The sequence below is a fragment of the Kwoniella pini genome, chromosome 3 (assembly GCF_000512605.2).
Source record: "Kwoniella pini CBS 10737 chromosome 3, complete sequence".
NCBI classification, from domain to species: Eukaryota; Fungi; Basidiomycota; class Tremellomycetes; order Tremellales; family Cryptococcaceae; genus Kwoniella; species Kwoniella pini.
Window position 1 is genome coordinate 404616 of NC_091718.1, and position 21509 is coordinate 426124.

Sequence of the window (21509 nt, forward strand, 5' to 3'; positions counted from 1 at the left end):
ATCGGAATGAAACAACCAATCCTTTACCTTGAAGAAGATTAGTTTTATAAATCAAGTTTTATCCTTTCAATCTCATTTTAGATCAGAACCTTGCTTGAACATATGTACCTATTTTATAGGATGACCCTCGACACGAAAACAGTATTTATCGTAAGAGATTGACCTAATCAATCAAAATCATCAAAAGCCCTAATATCAACCAATCAATATCTTATGGTAATTCGCTGAAGAAGGGTAATTGAGCTAATCAAAGGAGTAATCAACCTTGTTTGTACCTGTATCATCTGAACAAATGAGAGTCTGGACTCGTATTGTAATTGATTTGAAAGGTACATTTAGCTCATAAAATGTAGAAGAAGTCAAGATTGTCTTCAACACATGCTCATTCCTCACGGACCGTGTACGGACCGTTAATTCCCAAATACGCTAGTAATATAGCTCAGATGGCACCAATCATGTGATGTGCAAGAATCGCTTAAAATGCCAGGTGAATAAGGGGGAAAGGGGTGTTGACAGTGAGTTATCGAAGACATCAAATGATCTTGGAAATGACACCGACCTAAGGAGATTTAATAGATGGGGATTTGACGAGCTCTGATATACCCTGACTTACATTACTGTCTCAGTCGAAGTAGGTCAACGGTAATCTCGCAGGTAATTTAAATCGCACTACACATGGAGATATCGATACTCTGGTCTGATTAGTAAGAGATGTGGATACTGGCCCACTAGTGTGGTTGGAGGGAAACATGCGCTAAGAAGTCGAAAATCAAGTTGCTCTAATAGGAAAGAAAGCAACAGAAAGACGATCCAATAGTCAAGACTTCTCGGTGATGAAGTTACTTCCGGTCACCCAAATACCAGCATAAGTAGGAGTTCAAAGATCAGTTCAATGATTCCGATTCATCCGTTCCTTGACCTGATTGCAAGGCAAATCTTGAATTCTTCTCTGGTCATATATCGTATTATGCCTTATGTTTTACTCCTCAGCGTTGCACAGTTGTAGCAGGTGTCTCCTGATTCAATCATGATTTTAATGCATTTTCTCAGCAATTCATCCCACCTATGCTCTTTCTACACCCTCAGAGATCTAGTGGTGGCCGGATTTGTGGTGTTTAAGGTGCACTGTTGGTGTTGGCACAGAAGTAAAAGGTGACGATACATGAGTTGAAGTGAATTCGCATTGGGAATTAGGGTGTATAGAAGAGGAAGAGATAGATAGAGAGTAAGGATAGAGCATTGTTAGCCTTATTGATGACGTTAGAATCGAAAACGGAGAGAAACCCACTGTTGTAGTCAATGGTGTAACCAATGAGGAAGAGAGTACCAACAGTGACGAGAAGGGGAACACTACAAATCATAGAGAGGTGTTAGCGGAACGTTCAAGTTTCTCGGTCAATTTACTGATCCTCCAATGCGCTATTTGCTTATCCAAATACCCAATCGCTATCTATCCCTTTCAGAGCTTTTGCCCTTATTCCTTTCCTTCGACTCGATTTCCTTGCAACCCATCCTTCTGTTCTATATACGGTTGACACCTCCACCCCGGACTCACCCTGATGCGTTCTTTCCTTCAAAGTATCTACCTCTCAAACCACCTGGTCGTTCGGAAGCTGGTTTAGGTCCTTTAGGGAGTTTAGAGTAGAAGTCGATGACTTGGGCAGTTCGGACGGAAGTAGTACCGGAAGACTATTTAAGAGGGTATCACAATGTCAGCATACGTACTTCTGCATTCTATCATTTACTGAGATGTAGTCTCATATAGGATATTGGGCATGATATGTCGGCCGATATAAGTGTGAGTTGAAATTCTACTTACAACAGCTCCAGGAGTAGCGATCTTTGGAGGGATTAAACCAGCGAGCGATCTTCTAGCAGCTGTTGGTAACATTTTCAATGATTTTTGAGTGGTGACTTGGAGAGTAAATGAAGATGATTTTGATCTTCTAATTAATGATGATGAGCTCGAATGGTAGAGTAACAACGGGGACGATACATCAATCCCACCATAGAACAAGCTCCGCGAGTGGATAAAACCGATTTGTCCGACATGTGGCACTTTTACCACGAATGAATACTACGAGTACCATTAGTCTCGGAAAGATGTTGATACGTGCCTGAATGAAAAAGTTGGGAGAAGGGAGAGATAGCGAACCGAATGATCCCCAATAAGCTATTAGCTATAGACAGCATCTCTGGTTCATAAATTGTTTGCCTTTTTCTCCTTCTTATTCTCATATACACCTGAAGAGCATTCGACAGAAATCATCGATTCATCACAACTCTACTTCTTTGTCAAAACAGCAGAACGAACATTTATTAAAAATCACGAAATGTCTCCTCCAGCCGACGGTCGTTTAGGTAAACGAGAATCTGGTACTGCCAGAATCTTGGGTTCGGGTGCTTCAGGTGAGTAACATATAGAGTTCATTTGAGGTAAATAAACCTGTTTGGCTGACTCAGAATGAATGATAGGTGTGGCCGAATTGATGGTTTTCCACCCTGTCGTATGTTAAAACTTCTTATTTCCAATAATTCCGTATCGTTTTCGCGTACTGACGAAGTTGAGAATAGGACACAGTAGCAAAACGATTAATGTCAAACAAATCAGCAATCTCTTCGATAGGATTAAACAATATCATCTTCAAATCAGCTGCAAATGCTCCTATCACGTCTAAATTCTTATCACTTTTCCCTGGATTAGGTTATGCAGCAGGATATAAAATTGCTCAACGAGTTTACAAATTTGGTGGTCAACCATATTTCCGAGATTTAATTGATAAGAATGGTGGAGGATGGTTTAGAGATACTTTCGGAAAGAAAACTGGTGGTATGTTGATGCATGCTACTGCTGGATCGTGAGTTTTGGTAAACTATCTAAATCAATATCGAGTATTTGTATTTATCTTCACCTTTTGATAAAATAGCTTGACCGGTATTGGTGAAGTTGTAAGTTCTTCTCATACAACTGTGAACAGTCACATAAAGATAAGGCTAACTCGTCTTTGCTATTGTCAGGTCTTACTACCCCTCGATGTTCTCAAGATCAAAATGCAAACCAACCCAGAAGCAATCAAAGGAAGAGGATTGTTCAAGCTTATAACTGACGAAGGTATTGCTTCTTTGTACCGAGGCTGGGGATGGACAATGGCTAGAAACGCTCCTGGATCTTTCGCTGTAAGTCGCGCTCCTTAGCTTCTCTGCGTTCCATTTGGTGAGAAATGCTAATTATGCATCCTGCTGGAATAGCTTTTCGGAGGTTCAGCAGTCACAAAAGAATACCTTTTCCAACTTTCTGATTACTCTTCTGCTACATGGACACAAAGTAAGTATTATCCGCGGCATATATCGAAACTTGCTGATTTCTTCATAAATTCTTTAAGACTTTGTCGCTTCGATAACAGGTGCTGTCGCATCCATCACAGTTGCCGCTCCTCTTGATGTCGTTAAAACCCGTATCCAAAATGCCAACTTCAACTCGACAGTCGGTGGATCAGCTATTATCCGAGAAATGATCAGAACAGAGGGTGTAGGAGCTTTCTTCAAGGGATTGACACCTAAGGTGAGTGCTGACATGTCCCTGTAAGCATCGGTTTTTTGACAGCAGCTGAAATATTACCATCATTGCGCTGTAGATTCTTGTTGTCGGTCCTAAGCTCGTATTCTCTTACACCTTGGCACAAAGTTTGATCCCATTCTTCGGTAAATACGGTACGTATCTCTGGGTATCGGTCAGAATTTGTGCAAGAATGCAGGCACTGATGTCCATCCATTATTCAAATAGTATAAACGTAACATCTAACCTGTTCTTCGAAGTTCGCTCACCTCACTCATTTGGACTTGGCCTTACTCAGCATAGACGGCAATATTTTGGACTGTATCCCTGTTAATATACTCGAGGAGTCAAGATTGTATATAGATAGATAGCATGAAATAGAATATATATATATATACGATTCACCACTCTCTCATACTTTCATTTTGGTATCTAAATGACAATGGAATGCATGCTTGTTCTACGAGATAATTGATGATGCCACAAGTGGGTATGTTCCCCACTTTTACGTTAATTTACGGAGTGGAGGTGGTCCAAGCGTGTCTTTGCGTTTTCTAGTCGTATTAATCAATTGTCTTTTCGTTTCATTCAAAGCATATTTTAATCCTCGTACTTGGATAATCTTACAATTCACTAGATCATATCATAGATAAATGCCGTCTTGATTCATCATACAGCTTAGATAGAATCAACTCTTGATCTCATCTCGACCATTACTGTCAAATCACCCTCGCAAGTCTAATTATCCCGAAAGCCTCACAAGTACAGTTTCGTCCGTTCAAGGGATCAGAGCGCCATCACGTAGCCTGAAGTCCACTCTTCAAGTGTGAATGTGAATGTTATAGCTATCACATACGCTACAAACAACCTGCCGTTGGTGTACTAACAAACATAATGAGCGATAAATTGAAAGCACCCGAAGTACTTCCTTCAGTACTCATATTAGGTACGTTAGCTGCCGAGCTGTTGATGGCGCATCAAGCTGAGAATGAGTGCGTCTAGGTGGAACAACCACAATAGCAAGGACTTTAGCGCAATACCTACTTAGCCCTGATTCACCCAAAGCATCTGTAAGTATAGCACACATGCTTCTTAGATCAATCTTGTCCTATGTATTGGTGTGGGGATAACACTGAGTTCAAATCCTGTGACGATAGTTTGTTCGACTAGCAGATAGATTTTCTGTTAATCCACCAACAACATACCTTGATAAATCGTTTTTGTCACTATTGAACTATTCATCATCGAAGTTGGAATATAAACAAGTCAATTTACTTAATACTGCGAAACATATCGAACTTTTCACTCCACCGACAGAATTCAACGGTATAAACATTCGAACGAACGGTGAAGATGTATTTGAAGGTTTTGGAATTGTGTTTGATCTGACAGGAGAAGTGAGTTTCGATAAACCTGAACTTGTAAGTTTACTCAAGATTCAAGTCATTCAACCTAATTGTAAAACGATAAACATAATCTTGTATTACAGCTTCAAATTTCGAATACATATCAAACTTCTCTATCATTAGCTACATCAGCTTCCAAACTCCCCTCAAACCTTAAGCCAAAATCTTACGTTCGATTAACATTCCCATTCTATGAGCAAAAGTCTTTACCTTCTTCTTCGGCTGGTCATTCAGAAAGTGCGGAGCTTAAACCTGATGGAGTCAGAGGTAGATGGTGGAATGAAGTTTTAAGAGGTATTGGACAACTTGATCTAAATTTTGGTGTTATACGTTGTGCTGCTTGGTACGGACCTGGAACTTATCTAGGGGAAATTGTCCCTCGATTAGTTGTTGGACATGTGTATCAGTATCTGTGAGTGATATCATCAAGTTTCAATCTCATTGCCGAATTCGTGATACTGAAATAGCCTAATTCTATATCAGGAACCAGGAGATGAAATTTCTGTACAAGTCAGTGATATCCTGCCTATCGTAAATTTCAGATTGAGTCAGGTGTTGATCGAAAATACCTGCAGTGCCGATTTACGAGTCAACACAGTTCATTCACTCGACGTAGCTCAAGCACTATACCTCTTATCCCTATATTTATTATCTAAACCCCGATCAGAGGTAATCAGCGAATCATCAGTACCTATCCCATTTTCTTTCGCTTCATCCTCTTCTTCTGGATTTTTAGGTACTTCCAAGAGAAGCTCAATATCAGAAACTTGGAAAACAATTCCAACTGTTGTACCTGAAAACATCACCGTTAAAGTACCTCTGTTTAACGTAGTTGATGAGAATGATAGTACTCAAGGCAGTCTAGCTAAGATAGTAGCTGAAACTTGGTCAATCAAATTTGGTTTTTTGAATTCTGCTATGGCTAGTTTGGTTCAGCAATTTGCTAAAAACGATTTTACCGAAATGGTAGAAGATGTAAATGAAATGGTAAGTCTATTCTGTGAGTCAAATTAAGGAGAAATAAAATTGAAAATGATATGAAATCTCAATAGCATGTTGAAGCTTGGTCAAAAATGTTAGCTTCTTCTGATCCACCAATTGAATCTAGTCCTATAACTCCATTTTTAGATGATCATGCATTTCGAAGTGAGTTAACCTTTCCAATGTACATCTATGTCGACTCGAATAAGCGAATGACTGATTCTTGGGTTTCTTGTTCGGGTTTTGGTAGAAATGTCAATTTGTTTAGATGGATCTAAAGCAAAACGTATATTAGGATTCAAAGCTATTCATCCTAAAGTCCAAGTCCAAGAATTAAGGGAAATTATCAAAGGATTTCAAGAGGATAGATTATGGTACGTTCCACTTTCTGTTTTTTCAAAACTACAAGACTTTTCCAACTTATTTGATCTTATACAAAATATACAGGCCTAAATTGTCATAAAAGATTTCATTATAAACGATCAGCTTCATTGGTCTCAGCTTATATATATTCCGAAATCATTATACAACATGTATATTTAAGCCTTCTATAAGGATACCATTCGATAAGAGACTCCATACCATTAGTATAATTTCTTTAACACGAAGATTCTCAATTTCGACTACTTTTCACCTGCACTCGTTAGTATTAAATCTTTTATCATTGACCGCAATGCATGTACTCATTGTATTCAATTCTCATTTCATCAATCATGTTTGGTGACGATATAAACATGCATGATATATATGTACACAGCTTCTTTTTCACATTATTAATTCCGGATTGCTTCTCATTTGATATCACCGCACATATTTGCTTTGCTTAATTGGTATTTATACATCCAATTAGACGTTACTTCAATTTATAAGAATTTCTCAGCAACATCTGGATAAACGTCAAATCTTCTTTGTATAGTAACAGGAAGGTTCCTTCTTGTAGTATTCAATAAATCGACATCTGAAAAGTTTAAAAACAATAAACGCGTGGATTGTTAGAAAAGAAATCTATCATACAGGATGAAATGAATACGATTACATACCAATATCAGCGTAAATTGTTGTAGGTTCATGAGAAGCTTCTACTAAGATGTCTCCTCTTTAATTATAGGTGATAAATCAGTTATAAAGGTTTGAGTAGTTTTATTTATTTATTTAATTCACTTACAATGGATTGACAACTGATGAATGTCCATACTATAATTAATCAAAATCATCAGTATTACATTTCGTATCTATTGTTACATTTTGATCTGATCTCTCGAAGACAAACTATACTCACAGCTTGATATGATGCTTCAGGATGTCTAGCAGGTGAACACATAGCTACGTAAATTTGATTATCGACAGCTCTACGAGATAAAGTACGACCCGATATTAGCATGATGATCATCGTCTAGCACAAGACGAAAAGGTAGATTTACCTGGCTCTTTGAAGTAATGTCCAGTGCATAGGGCCTGTAGTTGTATTGAATGCTGCAGGATATATCATAGCTACGCAACCTGTTTTGGAACAAAACCCGAGTCAATTTATTTTGAGCGCTTGATGTGAGGAATATCAAGAGAGACATACCTTGTCTAGCAGCTATAGTAGCCATCTCTGGGAATCGCTAATAAACGTAAAATACAAGTGGGGTGAATTAGAATCCAACAAAGTCTCAAATCTCATTAATGAAAAGCTAAGTTAAGACTTACGATGTCATAACAAATTCCTAAACCGATTTTACCGAAAGGAGTATCGAATGTAGTCAGACTTTTACCGCCTGTTAGGGTATCTGATTCCTATTTCAAGTCGTATTAATTAGCATCCAAACTTGCTTACAGAAGTCTAATGGACATACTTTGAAAGTCTGTCTACCTGGAATATCAATATCAAACAAATGAACTTTTTGATGAATTGCGACAAGTGTGCCTATTAAGGAGTAATTAGTACGATCATATCGTTGATGACATATCATTAATATAATACTAACCTTCCGGATCATATACTGTACAAGTATTGAAAATTTCATCCGTTTTTTCATCTTTTTGTGGTATTGAACCTAAATCAAAAAAATTTAAAAAAATCAGCTTTGGAAAAATTCTTTTCTCTAAAAATGACTTGAAAGAAAAATCAATTCATTCATATTCATATTCATGTTGATTTGACAAGACAAGACAAAATTCAAATTCAAACTTACCACCAATTAACCAAATTTTATTATCTCTAGCCATTTCTCTCATAGCTTTAACAGTTTCACCTTCTTCATTTTCATTTAATTGTCCAATTTTACTTCCAATTTTTGGAATTTTTTCAGAATATTCTCTAAATGAATTAACTGCATAAGGTGAATTCCAAATTTCAGGTAAAACAATTAAATTTGGTTTATTTTCTTCATCTTTTGAAAAAGAAGAAATTGCTTTTGAAATTGCTTTTTTAGCTATTTGAATATTATTTGATTTTGATGAATTTAAAGAACCAAGTTGAATTAATGCTAATTTAAATGATTTTGCTTTTATTGATGCCATCTTGGGAAGGGAATTGAAAATTGTTTGATGAACAAATTAGAAAGTAAGATAATGTTAATAGAATTTGTTTTACCTTAATTTATATATATATATATTGTAAATTCGAAATGACGATATCTTCCTTCTTATCTGTATATTTGCTGCGCTTCAATATTAGTGCGCCCCGTTTTATTCTTATTTTCAAAAAGGCCGAGTAGATTGTCCTTTATATATGTACTACGATGTATGACTTAGTAATTTGACTGATCAAAGGATGTTTTTTAAACTAAACTGACTTCTCACTGGATTTAGCTTATCGATCATATTATTTGAACTGTTTTACTCGTAAGCTGCATTTGCGCCCCGGTAAAACGTCAGTCGTTCCTAGTTATCTTACCCGGCCGGAAATCGCACGGACTCACTTCCGATTCAACAACAAGCATAATATCTCATACATAAAAGGGCGCATAGCGTAGGCTTGAGCTCGATTATTTAGTCAATCACGCTCCAAAGGCAGTAAAATGCCTCAGCATGTTTATTTGTGTACGATACGGTTTGCATGAATATTCGTTAAACAATCACAAATAACTATCAAGAGAATAAAGGTAAAATTCACATCGAATTAAATCGATTGAAAGAAAGTGTCCATGTACGAAATATGCAAGAAAAAATACAGGTTAAAACCAATCAACAGACGAACAAGTCAATCTAGCTCGGCTCAAAGGTTTTGGATTGAACTAGATGAGCTATTGGGTATATATATATCCTATCCAATTGGCTAGAATCTCTATTGGTGTTTAGCCGTCTTCTTTGAAATAAAAAACGTAATATGATTTGAACAAGTTCCGCTAATTATAGCATGAAAACTCCTACTCCTGCTCCAACAACACCTAAAACCATAGCTGTCCAACCTCCTAAAATAGCGTCAGTACTTACGACTGATCTTCTAGCTAAAGAACCACTCTTTGAAGCATTGGCAACAGCTGCTTGAGCCGATTCAAGCACAACAGAGTTGATGGCTGATTGATATGCTTGATAATCTTGGATAGTTCCCGCTGGAACATTGGCGGTGGCTACAGTTGGTAAACTACACAAGGGAGTCGAGAAATACATTCAGCCAGCAGTTCACCTCCGCAGAAGGTAAAAGACCGAAAACTCACGCTGTGGTTGGTGCGGTCCAGGTGAATACTGTCCATACACCATCCCCTGGGTCAAGCCAATATGTGGTGGTATGCATGGGTGCGCCCGTTGTTGTTGGTGTATTTCCGACCACTCGTTGATTGCTGTAAAAGTTTTCGTTTAATCAGTGATTGCATTTTTAATGATTCACTCATATTGACGAGTCAGGAAGACGGACTTACTCAGTAGTTGTTGTACGACCTGTAGTTGTAGTCCTTGTAGTTGTTGGTTCGTCATCCCCATCGTCGTTGACTGCCGTTGTAGCTGTAGTAGCGGTAGCGAGTCTAGTATTTATGGTTGTAGCAGCTACACCAGATGTGATCGTTTGCACTACACGTGTTGTAGCAGCTCCCAACGCGTTTGTACCGGTTGATATGACAACGGTGTCTCCTTGCTGCGATAATCACAGCGAGTCAGCTTGTTCTCTATATGCAGCGTGACTGGCTTCAGGGACAAGAGATGGTCAGGTCAAGTGACGATGATGGTAATTGAGTGAACGCAATGGCTTTGTCCAGCGTGAGTTGATGGTATCATCCGATATTAATTGTTGAGGAATTAGACATAAACCCCACGATCATGGAATAGCCAATATGTCAAATTACAGGGAATAATGCGGAATTGATGGTGGACTAGGAACATTGTGACTAAAAAGGATACTCACGGCCCAGGTGTAAGTGGTGGTAAGCAATTGTGCTAACGCCCCATTACCAGCTAAAAGCAAGGTGGAAATTAACGTTGATGCTGAGATGTGCATGGTGGATGATGGTGTGAGAAGAATTCGATGTAATGTGTATTTCAGTTACTCGCCGGACGGGATAGGAGTTGTATTGAAGGATAAGTCGTTGAAGGCTGGTTGAAAGGAAGGTGCGCAGTCGTCGGTTGATTATCAGATTTTTTCGGATTGAGCTGGTTTCGATTTCCAATTCCAATGATCCTCTAATCTGGCTATAGATATCACGCTATAGGATGAAGGATACTGGAGTGAAGTTGATGAGATAGGTACGCGTATTTATTATTGAATGGTCTGAATCAGGATAAAAGGGTTGAAGGGATAGAAGGGTTTACTTTCTGAGTCTTGCTATTCCGATTGTTTGTTCTCCTTTCAATAGTATTCGAGCTCGATACGTATACGGAGATAGATACTCTCAACTGATCGAGTAATAATATAGATTGATATATAAATCGCAGAAATAGATGAATGAATGAAATCAAAAGCAATTGTAAGTGAAGTGAAAGAAAAACAAACCAAAGCAACAAGACTAAAACCGAGACAATATCCTAGACTTGTCACAGGGTAAATTAACAAATTCAAGTGGCGGTGTTTGATCTATTCCTGATGTTTATTACGATCAATTTCTAATCAATGAATCTGCCGCAATCGTAATCAAACATGATTGATGATCGGAATTATCGGGATTGAAGCAAAGTGGCACTGGATCTCAATGAGGAATGAGATAATCAGATCAGCTTTTATTAGCTTGGCATCTTCTTAATTCCTTACGATCATACCAATCAGTTCAGCATATATCACTTGATATTGATGCTTGATACCCAAAGGTAACGTACCGTATAATATAAATGCATATATTCATCATCTCCATAGGAAGTTCTTTCCCAGAAATCTACTTAAACTCAGTCTTTTCGCAGAAACCGCTGCCCCTCCAAGCTTTTTTATTCTGATCACCTCGTTGCTTACGAGATACGAGATCCGCAAAACAAGAAGCCTCAAAGCACAATAAACCAAAATAATAACGAGATGATAGGATCTTTTTACAGAAATGAATCTAATGGGCCCCTTCTCCCACCGTTGATCATCAGACAGCCATAACCCTACGCCTTCAAAGCTCCTCCCAGCTCACCTAACACTTCCGCTAAAGTCCCAGCTTGCCCATTGCCAGCGCCATTTCCGTTCTGCTGCATGGTAGAGAGTCTAGGTAGACCAACTTCTTCTCGCAATAAGCTAAGATAGTAGTCCTTCATCGAAATTTCGGTGAGCCTTGTGGTTTTCTGCACTATCGAGTATAGGTCCTCTGTACACATCGAAATCATAATGAGTCAGTATCAAATTTGATCCGTCAATGAACATTGTAGCAATTTGAACATCGCTCACCTTCCCAATCTGAACTTTTACTGGCTACTGTGGTACCGCTCCTCAAGCCAGCAAGAGCCAGTGCTCCCTCACCTGGAGCCACTCGTCCTTCTTTTTCATTCGGCTTCGACGAATCAATGAACCAGTTTTGGGTTGTACTGTCAAGCAAATCAGGGTACACTCTACCAGCGACATCTGTGCAAATGATATTGATTAGCAAAACCGTTCCCGTCCGGACACATACCAGGAGGATACATACCGATTATATCCACTGTGACTTCACTGGCAGCCTCATTTAATTGCTTATAGGCAAAACCTCTTGGTGGTTTGTAAAAGCGGACTAACGAATCGTCAGTGCCGCCGTTCGTCGCTTGTGTGGGTTCGGCCCCTGGCGTCCCTTCCTTGGCAAGTTCGAAGAGGTCTCCATATAATATACATCGCCAACCTGTGGACGTAGGGAATGAGGTGTTGACCTCAATGGCAATGAGTCTATAAACGGGACCTGCCGGTCAGTATGCAGATCCTAGACGCGATAGCACAATCTGTACTTGACTGACCTGATCTTAAGGAACACCCCTCTATCCATCGCGCCGTCTGAAGGCTTCTCTAATTCTCCAGACGGTAGATCTTTTCTATTCTTCTTCAATCTAACTAAATCATCAAGCCAGATTCGTTCGCCTCCCCACCATAAGCCCTAGAATTCAGACAAGGCGTCAATCAGTACGTGCAGGGCTGAATCGGCCACATGTAGCTGCTCAATTGCTTACCTGGTATAAGGTTTTTCTTTGATCCAGAATAGCGGCCATGTCTTCGGCACTGATATCTTGATCATTTGATAGTACTTCTATTTTATCTGTTTGCGCCCACGAGTTGGTTATGCTCTATCGGTATCGTCAGGAAGTTACTGTCAGCTGCCCACACAGGAAGTGGCTCAACTAGTTGGAATCCAACTCACGGAACCGGTCTTAAGGGCTACACTCAACCTAAAAACGACATCTTCGTAGTTGTTGCTCATCTCGATGAATTTGATCCGTTTGGCCCAATTCGACTTCCAACCTTTTTCGAGTAAAGCCTCGACACTTGGAATCTCCTGCCTTTCCTGTTCTTCCTTTGCCTGCTCTTCCTTTTCCTTCTCTTCCCTGTCTTTGAGACTATCTTTGACCTTGGAAGATTCTTTCTTGACGCCGCCTTTAAGGATCTTTTCCGCATAATGACCTATCGAGTCCCATCCACGTTCTCCACCTAAAAGCTCATTACCAACTTGCCAAGGTAAAATGTCTTTACTATCCTTGATAAGCTCATCTTTCGCGTTGAACATTCCTAATGGTCTAATATGATACTCGTAATAATGCACAATATTTGATTCGCTTTGTTTCAGCGAAGATGGAGCACTTCCACCGAAAAGTGTCCAAGCTGACGAAGCCGATGCGGACGCGGTATCTCCGGAGTTGACTATCCTGGATTTGAGAGGAACATTAGATACAAGACCTGGCCAATGGGTTATAGGTGAGAGATTAGATGTAGAGGCATTGGTTGGGGGGGCGATGGTGTTTATACGGAACCAAATGAGTTCGCCTCGTCCTGTGATACGACGAGTAGTCAGCTTATGCCTAGATGCGGTTTTTGAGGTGACTTACGGAATCTCCTCTGAGATCTCAGCTCTTCTGCTCGTTCAGGTACTACTGCAGCGGGAGCGAAGTCCTCTTCAGTCTCAGTGACAGCCCTCTTCTTCTTCGCCGACCCTTCCTTCAACGGTGAGCTTCCAGAAGGTCTCTTAGATGCAGAGCCAGGCATAGACTGCCTTCTTTGCGTTCCCGCTTTATTGTATCGACATGTACACTAGAACGAGTCTCGCATGGTCATCACTGTCATCCGGGATATGGTGAGGGGCATAAGCTCGAACGAAACATACAGTGCTATGATCATCTAAAGGTTTCGAGGTGTCGAACAACCAACTTGCGTGGTCTACGAACTCTGGGACACTCCGGAACTAACGGGTTCAAGTCCTCGAATTAGCTCAGTACCTCTAGCAGAGATGTTCCGTTCAACTCACCTTGGCAGCATGCGTTGTTCCCTAGAAGAGGATGAAGGAATATTAGCATTGTTATGGTCTCTTCATTGCGTTTCTTCGGACTTGATGCGTGTCTCAAGGACGCTTACGTAGAGGTAGAAATCCTGCCTTATTTCTCCACTTGATTGTTTCTTTCTATGCACAAACAGTTTGTAGCCTTCAGGCATCGGTATTCGTTGAGCAGTAGCTGAAATATTGTATATCTCGTCAGCTGGTCGCTTGTGGAGATACGGAGTCGGATATAGTATACTATCGCACACAGCGATAAGAGAGGAGACTACTTACGATCCACGTTAAGCTTCAGCTCGATAGCTAGGTGTTTCGCTATACCAGAAGAATATGATTCGAATCTAGCGGAATCATCTCCAACTTCTTCAAACCAAGATTCATCGCTAGGGTTATGAGTTGTATCTGGCCATCTGGAGGGATCTCCATCACTTCGAGGCCAAACTAAAGCGGGATGACTGGGTTTCACCATTCCTACCAGATCTTTGTTTATTGCTTGGAATTTTGCAACAACAAGAATTAAAAGTAATGTTGAGAAAATAAACAGTTAATTTGGTTCGACGCGTTCTTGAATTGACTTGGGCTGATCATTTGCTCCCTTTAAGATTGAATTCGCACGTTAATGTACACTGTAAAAACGGGATCAAATTATTTCGTTCGAGCGATATTCTGTAGGTTTAGATATTTCCTATTTGCATTTTGACCTTATATATTGTTTACTATACGCACCATTCACATTTTCGCTACATATACAATTTTGAACGACTCCTCAAGACCGTTGGACATAGATTCTCAATACAAATAGAAAAACAAGGCGATAAAATAAACTAAAAAGAAAACTATATCGCCATGATCGGTTTGAAAGGTTTACTAAACGTAAGTTCACGGTCGAAGATCAAGCTACAATCCGTCTATACTGAAGACTGACAGGCTGAATGGTGATTTTTTTTTAAAAAAACAGGTCATCGACAATACCGGTGCACTCAAGGTTGAATGTATAAACGTATTGAAAGTGAAGACAAGGCTCAAATCAACAGGTACAGCGACTGTTGGTGAGTTTGGATTAAAATCTATCTGTTTAACAATACAAGGAACAAAGTCTCCTTGACTTATACAGAATCTTATGCTGATTTTGGGATGTGTAGGTGACGAGATAGTCTGTGTAGTAAATAAAGCACGACCTATACCTGCGAACGAAGTTATCAAAAATCCATCATCTTCATCAAATATACAGAAAATTCGAAAAGGAGATGTTAGGAGGGCAGTCGTTGTTAGAGTGAAGAAGACTGTTCAAAGGGTAGATGGAAGTGTAGTGAGGTTAGTGTCTGATAAAATCACACCTTTCCAATACTTTTCGAACTTTTGTTATTTGGTCATAAAGTTGATAAAATCTTTTACTTTATAGATTTGACGATAACGCAGCTGTATTATTGAACAATAAAGGTGAAATGCTAGGTACGAGAATAGTTGGTCCAGTCGCAGCAGAATTGAGGAAATCGAAAGGTGGTGCAGCTGGTGCAGGTGGTAGATGGGGTAAAATATTGATGTTAGCTCCGAAAGTGAGTAATTTTTTACTGAATCGCTATTCGATCTAAAGAGAAAATCGCTAATTCGTTGCTTTTTGATATCAGGTCGTATAGTGTATTGAATTGACATGCATTTTTTTCGATTTACAATAACTGTTATCGTCTCTGGACACGTTTCTGTTGACCCACTACGTTCTCTAATTGGGGGCGCGCAACCTGTGATTTAAAGTGATCAACGGGACTCATTCCCAATTTCCAGACCCAATTCAGTTACTCGCTGGATTCTCAACTACGAGGTCAAGACGTTTGGGGCGTTTACGTCCTTGATCTACCACTGAATCACTAAATAAATCATCCATGAGGACTTACCGGTCAGTATAAGAAGCACCATAAATTCAAATTGGTGCTCTCCCGCAGAGCTAGAAGGAGAGAAGTCATGTAGCCTTCATCGTTGATCGCAGGTATCGCTCCAAAAGAATTCACTTAAGCTGCGTATAATCACTGCATGGAAGTGTTCAGATATCTCCCACTGATAAGTGCCGATAGTGTTCTGTGCGCAATTTTATTATCTCGGGCAGTGGGCTATAAACAGCAGAGAAGCCCAACCGCATAATCTTGACCATAGTGCTAAGGTTCAGAATAAGCCAAAAAAGTCGGCGACAAAAAGTTCGCAAAAAGGAAGGTCAAAGTCCCGGCGGGGATCGAACCCGCAATCCTCCGCTCCCAGGGCTAACTAGAAGGCGAATGCCTTAACCATTGGGCCACGGAACCTTTTTTTTTGTTGTAACTTAGCTTTTACATCTAAATATATACCTAAGCATACCACCGGAATACCATCAGAACACTCCATTTCGTTGTCTCTTGGGCCTATGATTGCGACTCTATGATTTACCGAAGATAACAGCAAATGTTTGAATAGTAGCCTCAATGTGACGGGTCAGAGAGCTCTACGCTTTGAGAACAGTGCACCTAGGTCGCGGCTAGGATCTGAACCACAGTTCATTGTAAGATGCTCTCAAGTGATTGCCCTCAATCTCTCATATCAACGAGACAAAGCTTGGGCTGCAAACCGCCCGGCTACACGCTTGGCATGCCGAACAGGCTTTGAGACTTCTTATCAAGTGTGGCATGATTTTCACGTTCTCCTCTCAGCCCAGTCAATGTCATTGTCAAAATGACCTGTTGTCGAAAGGTGAAAGGTTTTCCGGCTTGTTATTCGGAACAACCGTCTTCTGTACCTTTGTGGCGTATATGTCCTTTATTTGTCTCATCTGTCAAGACAAACACCGTAAAATCAGGCGGTTCATCATTCATGGCTGCTCGTGGAAAATGCAGTAGCTTGACTATGCATAATCATATGATCGCACGATCACAGGAGAATGGGTTTTTGGTTTAGTTCTCGTTATTTCGGTTCACCAATCAATCCAGGGCGAAGAATGATTGCCATTCCGTTCCTTTTACTTCAAATCACTTAAGCTTAAGGCGACTCGACTGATAAGTAGGTTTGTCATAATTGGATGTGATACCTTCCCAAAGGACTGGCAAGGGAGTATTAGTCACCTATACCCATCGGACAGAAATTATTTGTTCCGCGGATCATGTTCGGCCAGGGCTAACCCAGCATGTTACCTGTTATTGGTTTTTCGAGCCGGAATTCGGTCTCCTCTATATTTTCTGAACGTAAACAAAGTCAACTTGCATGTCCGTGTATCAAAAGTGGATTGGGAACATAAGTGCCAAACGTGCCCATTGTTTATGAATGCTTGATCTTTGTGCTTCTTATGTACATCAATAGAATGAATTTGATCTTTTCAAGTTAATCTCTTGCAGTCGACTCAAAAAAAATGCTGAAAACAATAAGTATTCTCTCGACGGTAGCTCTATTGGCTCTAGTCACGCACATCAATGCCATCTGCCCGGCGCGTAGTTACGACCATACCTTGTATTGGAACTGGATTTTTGATGAAACGATTGAGTTAGCTTATTTCAACTACTGTTAGTCATCTATTTTTGTCTTTCCTATCTCAGGTCAATTGCGTCGAGGAAGAATGATAATCTTCGTAGATGCTCAAGGAAATGTGCTAAATTATTTGTGTAGGTCCATCAATTAGTGGTACAAATGTTGGAGCACAGTTAACCGGTCAATGGTCTTCAGAGGATTACAGCTCTACCGCTCCCACCACTTATAAAACCACAGATGGTTCGTATAAGCTAGTTTGTAGATATTCATATCCCACAGATGAGCAAAATCTCGGTAGAAGGGCAGATACTGTGAGTACCTAGTCTGACCTTGGTAAGTCGCTTCGACAACATGAGCTGATCGAGAATCTCATTCCCAATTGCTAGACCTATGATTGCACTTATACTGCTGGTGGAAGTGTAGGTCACTATCTCAAATAACTAATCAAAGTTTAGCTTATAAGTCTTGAACAATCTTAGCAATCCCTCACTTCTGATGCCTCGAATACCGACAACGAATGTCCAACCATTCAAACCGACGTAAAACCCCAAGCGTCTCAAGGTGTTGATTATCGTAAGCGGATGGAAAGGAGAGGTACAGCAATACGTGAGTCAATCAGGTTCTGATTGTGCAATCACCATTTATGAAAGTCTGATAAGACTGTTTAACTTTTGTTCAATAAATATCACTTGGCTAATGGACATTATGATGACGATCAGATCCAAAGCAAAGCTGCCTTAGACAAAGTTCTGATGGAACTTATTGGCTACTGAATGCCGGAATCAAACAAGGCTCATACACTGAAGATGGAGCTCAAACTTCTTATGAAATCGAATGTTTGTATCGTACATCAGACACTCCTTCAGGGTTGACTTGTACATGGACTCAAGACATGGTAAGTCATTATGTATTCAATGACAATCGGTCTCTTTCTGAACTAGTAGAGAGAGTTGATCCATGAAATGATTGACGCTGATCGGTTTTGTATATAGGCCGATGGTGGAGACATTGTGACTTTGACTACTACAGAATATGGCTGGTGTCCATCAACTTTATTTTATGCCAGTACTGAAGGTACTAATAATATGCGTCGGAGTATTGGTGGAAAACGAGATTTAATTTGGCAAGAACCAAATCCTTATAATTCTAGACAAGTTAATACTCGATCCTTACGAACTGGAAGAAATTATCGCAATCAGTGGATTAAGAACCTTATCAACAGAGGAATAATAGAAGAGCGGTGTTAAAGTTTGTGAAAAAGGGAAAAGAAATTAGTACCTTTGGTACAGATTTGCGATTATCCTTGATCAGCTCAAACCCGATGGCGATCATACGCTCAGTGCGATCTATATGAGAAGAAGCGGATGGCCTCTTCTCTTTTCCAGTCTGTATAATGTCCAGACGGTAACAGTTCTTTTTGGGATTTTGCGATGCAGCATTTGTGCTTTTAGAGACGACCTGTAGCGGTGTTGACCGTGTTCAGTCCGATAACCAGGGCACGAAATGAAATGTGGTTGGATAAGATCCAGACTTTCCCGCTATAGCATGAACGTTCAAGCGCTTTGTTCCCTTCAAATCCTCTGGGGAAGAAGCCTGTGTTTTCACCTATGCTGTTCAATGCGTTTGAGCTCCGGCCGAGCCCCGTTACAAGATCCAAAGGAGGTGTTCTTGGTTCTGCATCTTGGTCAGTCTGTGTTATGGTTAGGTGATGCAAAGTAAGTATTTATCTAGTCAGATCAACTGTTGGACGACCATCACAAACTTGTCTGCAGGGAAAGTGATCGTCGCAATGAACCGTCGGCGGCACTTTGCGGTTCAATTGATTACAAAGGTTCTTCCCTTCGTTTCTATTTGTATTTCGCTAAAATTGATGAGGATATGATTTGCAAATTTCAGTTCAATAGAATTTTTTTGGTAATACCAAGCGTATTTAAGCTTTTATCCGGTAAGTTATGTGTGCCTTTCATTGAATTTAGTTGATTTAGGCTCCCTTTCCATCCGGTAGACGGTACGAATTCCGAGTGGAGCCCAGATCAAATCGGTTATTATTCAGGGTAAAATAGGTTGTTTAGTCCAATAAATCTTGATATCTTCCCTTAACCTTTACGTGGCAAGGTGCGCGTTTTTACTATCAAAAGGTGGAGTAAAAAAGTGGAGAAATCCTTTTGCATACCTTTCTGGGGCTTGTTATATATACTCAAACAAAGAAGAAAAGAAAGGCGCTCTAAGATAAAATTTGATACATGTAGACAAAGAAGCTTGAAGAAAAAAGGAATAAAATCTTCAAATTCCGTTGTTACCTTTCTATCTATAGTATATAAATGATTAATTGTCCAATTTAATCTCCTTTCTTCTATTTCAACTTATACGTATATCTCTCTTCCCAAAACCCCATCGTATATCTTAATTCTTTCACATATATCCTTCGTTTGATATTCCCACCATGTCCTTCCTTCGATCAGCCATAAACGTTTCTCGGGTTGCCCCTCGACGATCCCCTCTTGCTGCTCGAGTTATCCCTTCAGTAAGATCATTCACTACTCCAACTGTAGTACGATATGACAAAAACGGTGATCCACTCGAAGAGCACCGAGTTGAAGTTGAACCTTCTCACGCCACTATCGATGAATCTATAACCTTTGAACACCCAACCGTGAGTACGCACGTTCATTTCTGCACGAACAGGAATTTATGCTGATATTGTTCTCGTTATTTGGTAGAAATGGTCAGACAAGCACCCAGGTCATGACATGACTAAAGGTGATTACGGTCGACACACCAAACGAACTCTCTCTTCCTTCTCCATGGACGGTAAAGTTTGTCTCGTGACTGGTGCTGCTCGAGGTTTGGGTAATATGATGGCTAGAACCTTTGTCGAGTCGTAAGTTCGAGTCTTCTACTTCTCCGCTCCACCCACACGTTCAACTTCAAGTCATTAATCGATTCAATGACAAATATGCATATATGTGCTAACATTCTGTAATTCTTGCAGTGGAGCAAACGCTATTGTTTTGGTCGATCTCAAACAAGATGAAGCTCAAAAAGCTGCAGACGACCTTGTCAAATGGTTCGGTAAGTATACAAACAAACCATTGACACTATCTGTTCTAAACAAAACTGATTTCATTAAAACCGCTGTAGTCGAAAACGGAGAGGCTGAAGAGGGAGAAATTCAAGCTCTCGGTTTAGGTTGCGACGTTTCAGACGAAGCTTCCGTTGCTAAGGTTTTCGCAACTGTCAAGGAGAAATTCGGCAGATTAGATGCCTGTGTCACTGCTGCTGGTATTGTTGAGAACTTTGTTGCTCATGAGTACCCAACTCAAAAGATCCGAAAATTATTGGACATCAATATCATGGGTAAGTCCTTTGTGCTTACCTTTTTCTGTCATACTACACTCCTGACAGACCCGATCAGAGCTAATACATCTGATGGTGTGTAGGTACCTGGTTCTGTGCTCTTGAAGCTGCCAAACTCATGCCAGAGGGAGGATCTATAACTCTCGTTGGATCCATGTCGGGATCTATTGTAAACGTACCTCAACCTCAAACCCCTTACAACTTCTCTAGTGAGTCGCTTCTCCATTCTTTATATTGAGAAAGCTTCACTAATTTCCTCAAACTATTTGCAGAGGCCGGTGTACGACACATGGCCAGATCTTTGGCCGTCGAATGGGCATCAAAGAACATCAGAGTAAACTGTCTTGCTCCAGGTAAGTAATTTCATGCAAACTGATCTTTTTATCCGTTTCTGATGGTAATAACGGATATCTATGATTTTAGGATATACCCTTACCAACCTTACTAAGGTCATCCTTGATGCCAACCCAGTTTTGAGGGATGAATGGTTAAACAGAATTCCAATGGGTAGATTAGCCGATCCATCTGATTTGAAAGGTGCAGTCATTTATTTGGCATCTGATTCATCCAAATACACCACTGGTGCAGAAATCGTTGTAGATGGTGGATACACCTGCTTGTAGGCCTCGTTATTATGAGGTCATGAGAAAATACGGACATTGCGATAAAGGGCATGCTTTGGGTTTGCGTTTGAGAATATGTAATATAGATGTCAAGACAAGAAAAATTCATATTTTCATTTTGAGTAATTCGAGAATTGTATATAATGCAAATTCCATTATATGCAACGCTTATCATTCAACTAAGTTGCATTTCGAATGACCATATGTACAGTACAACAGTCATTTGAAGTTTTGTTATGGCAAAGATCCCTTGTCCCGAAGGAAATCAGGA

At 40.1% G+C, this 21509-nt stretch overlaps 9 protein-coding genes and 1 non-coding gene across 10 annotated transcripts; 5 read left to right on the forward strand and 5 right to left on the reverse strand.

Moving 5' to 3' along the window:
* Positions 1 to 1090: 1090 nt before the first annotated feature.
* Positions 1091 to 1891, reverse strand: I206_102355 (uncharacterized protein; the record flags this gene model as incomplete). Its single annotated transcript, XM_019154464.2, has 4 exons — positions 1091 to 1125; positions 1289 to 1350; positions 1556 to 1689; positions 1820 to 1891. 4 exons carry the CDS (start codon positions 1889 to 1891, stop codon positions 1091 to 1093), a joined length of 303 nt encoding a protein of 100 aa, XP_019011867.2.
* A 442-nt stretch (positions 1892 to 2333) lies between these two features.
* On the forward strand, positions 2334 to 3784 carry I206_102356 (uncharacterized protein; the record flags this gene model as incomplete). Its single annotated transcript, XM_019154465.1, has 9 exons — positions 2334 to 2409; positions 2476 to 2507; positions 2575 to 2858; positions 2928 to 2949; positions 3019 to 3177; positions 3250 to 3325; positions 3384 to 3562; positions 3636 to 3711; positions 3756 to 3784. The coding sequence occupies 9 exons, from the start codon at positions 2334 to 2336 to the stop codon at positions 3782 to 3784; spliced, it is 933 nt and encodes a 310-aa protein (XP_019011868.1).
* A 666-nt stretch (positions 3785 to 4450) lies between these two features.
* Positions 4451 to 6406, forward strand: I206_102357 (uncharacterized protein; the record flags this gene model as incomplete). The annotated part of the gene is made up of 9 exons (XM_070202548.1): positions 4451 to 4502; positions 4559 to 4626; positions 4714 to 4977; positions 5046 to 5374; positions 5446 to 5472; positions 5538 to 5949; positions 6015 to 6108; positions 6194 to 6317; positions 6391 to 6406. The coding sequence occupies 9 exons, from the start codon at positions 4451 to 4453 to the stop codon at positions 6404 to 6406; spliced, it is 1386 nt and encodes a 461-aa protein (XP_070058649.1).
* Positions 6407 to 6806: 400 nt separating this feature from the next.
* Positions 6807 to 8448, reverse strand: I206_102358 (uncharacterized protein; the record flags this gene model as incomplete). The annotated part of the gene is made up of 10 exons (XM_019154467.1): positions 6807 to 6901; positions 6984 to 7039; positions 7109 to 7137; positions 7223 to 7292; positions 7365 to 7443; positions 7514 to 7550; positions 7636 to 7722; positions 7782 to 7852; positions 7914 to 7982; positions 8121 to 8448. The coding sequence occupies 10 exons, from the start codon at positions 8446 to 8448 to the stop codon at positions 6807 to 6809; spliced, it is 921 nt and encodes a 306-aa protein (XP_019011870.1).
* An 831-nt stretch (positions 8449 to 9279) lies between these two features.
* On the reverse strand, positions 9280 to 10360 carry I206_102359 (uncharacterized protein; the record flags this gene model as incomplete). The annotated part of the gene is made up of 4 exons (XM_019154468.1): positions 9280 to 9514; positions 9588 to 9710; positions 9789 to 10000; positions 10268 to 10360. 4 exons carry the CDS (start codon positions 10358 to 10360, stop codon positions 9280 to 9282), a joined length of 663 nt encoding a protein of 220 aa, XP_019011871.1.
* Positions 10361 to 11436: 1076 nt separating this feature from the next.
* On the reverse strand, positions 11437 to 14244 carry I206_102360 (uncharacterized protein; the record flags this gene model as incomplete). Its single annotated transcript, XM_070202549.1, has 11 exons — positions 11437 to 11636; positions 11717 to 11890; positions 11955 to 12184; positions 12253 to 12389; positions 12463 to 12576; positions 12651 to 13276; positions 13333 to 13534; positions 13608 to 13685; positions 13749 to 13769; positions 13856 to 13953; positions 14052 to 14244. 11 exons carry the CDS (start codon positions 14242 to 14244, stop codon positions 11437 to 11439), a joined length of 2073 nt encoding a protein of 690 aa, XP_070058650.1.
* A 377-nt stretch (positions 14245 to 14621) lies between these two features.
* Positions 14622 to 15412, forward strand: I206_102361 (mitochondrial 54S ribosomal uL14m domain-containing protein; the record flags this gene model as incomplete). Its single annotated transcript, XM_019154470.1, has 5 exons — positions 14622 to 14648; positions 14734 to 14824; positions 14918 to 15089; positions 15178 to 15331; positions 15404 to 15412. 5 exons carry the CDS (start codon positions 14622 to 14624, stop codon positions 15410 to 15412), a joined length of 453 nt encoding a protein of 150 aa, XP_019011873.1.
* A 572-nt stretch (positions 15413 to 15984) lies between these two features.
* Positions 15985 to 16069, reverse strand: I206_102362. Its single transcript has one exon. It is a non-coding gene; the product is annotated as a tRNA-OTHER (tRNA).
* Positions 16070 to 17203: 1134 nt separating this feature from the next.
* Positions 17204 to 18505, forward strand: I206_102363 (uncharacterized protein; the record flags this gene model as incomplete). The annotated part of the gene is made up of 6 exons (XM_019154471.1): positions 17204 to 17273; positions 17397 to 17569; positions 17645 to 17677; positions 17738 to 17864; positions 17978 to 18153; positions 18251 to 18505. The coding sequence occupies 6 exons, from the start codon at positions 17204 to 17206 to the stop codon at positions 18503 to 18505; spliced, it is 834 nt and encodes a 277-aa protein (XP_019011874.1).
* Positions 18506 to 19701: 1196 nt separating this feature from the next.
* I206_102364 (uncharacterized protein) lies at positions 19702 to 21238 on the forward strand (the record flags this gene model as incomplete). Its single annotated transcript, XM_019154472.1, has 7 exons — positions 19702 to 19911; positions 19979 to 20139; positions 20251 to 20330; positions 20400 to 20615; positions 20699 to 20824; positions 20888 to 20968; positions 21039 to 21238. 7 exons carry the CDS (start codon positions 19702 to 19704, stop codon positions 21236 to 21238), a joined length of 1074 nt encoding a protein of 357 aa, XP_019011875.1.
* Positions 21239 to 21509: the final 271 nt, after the last annotated feature.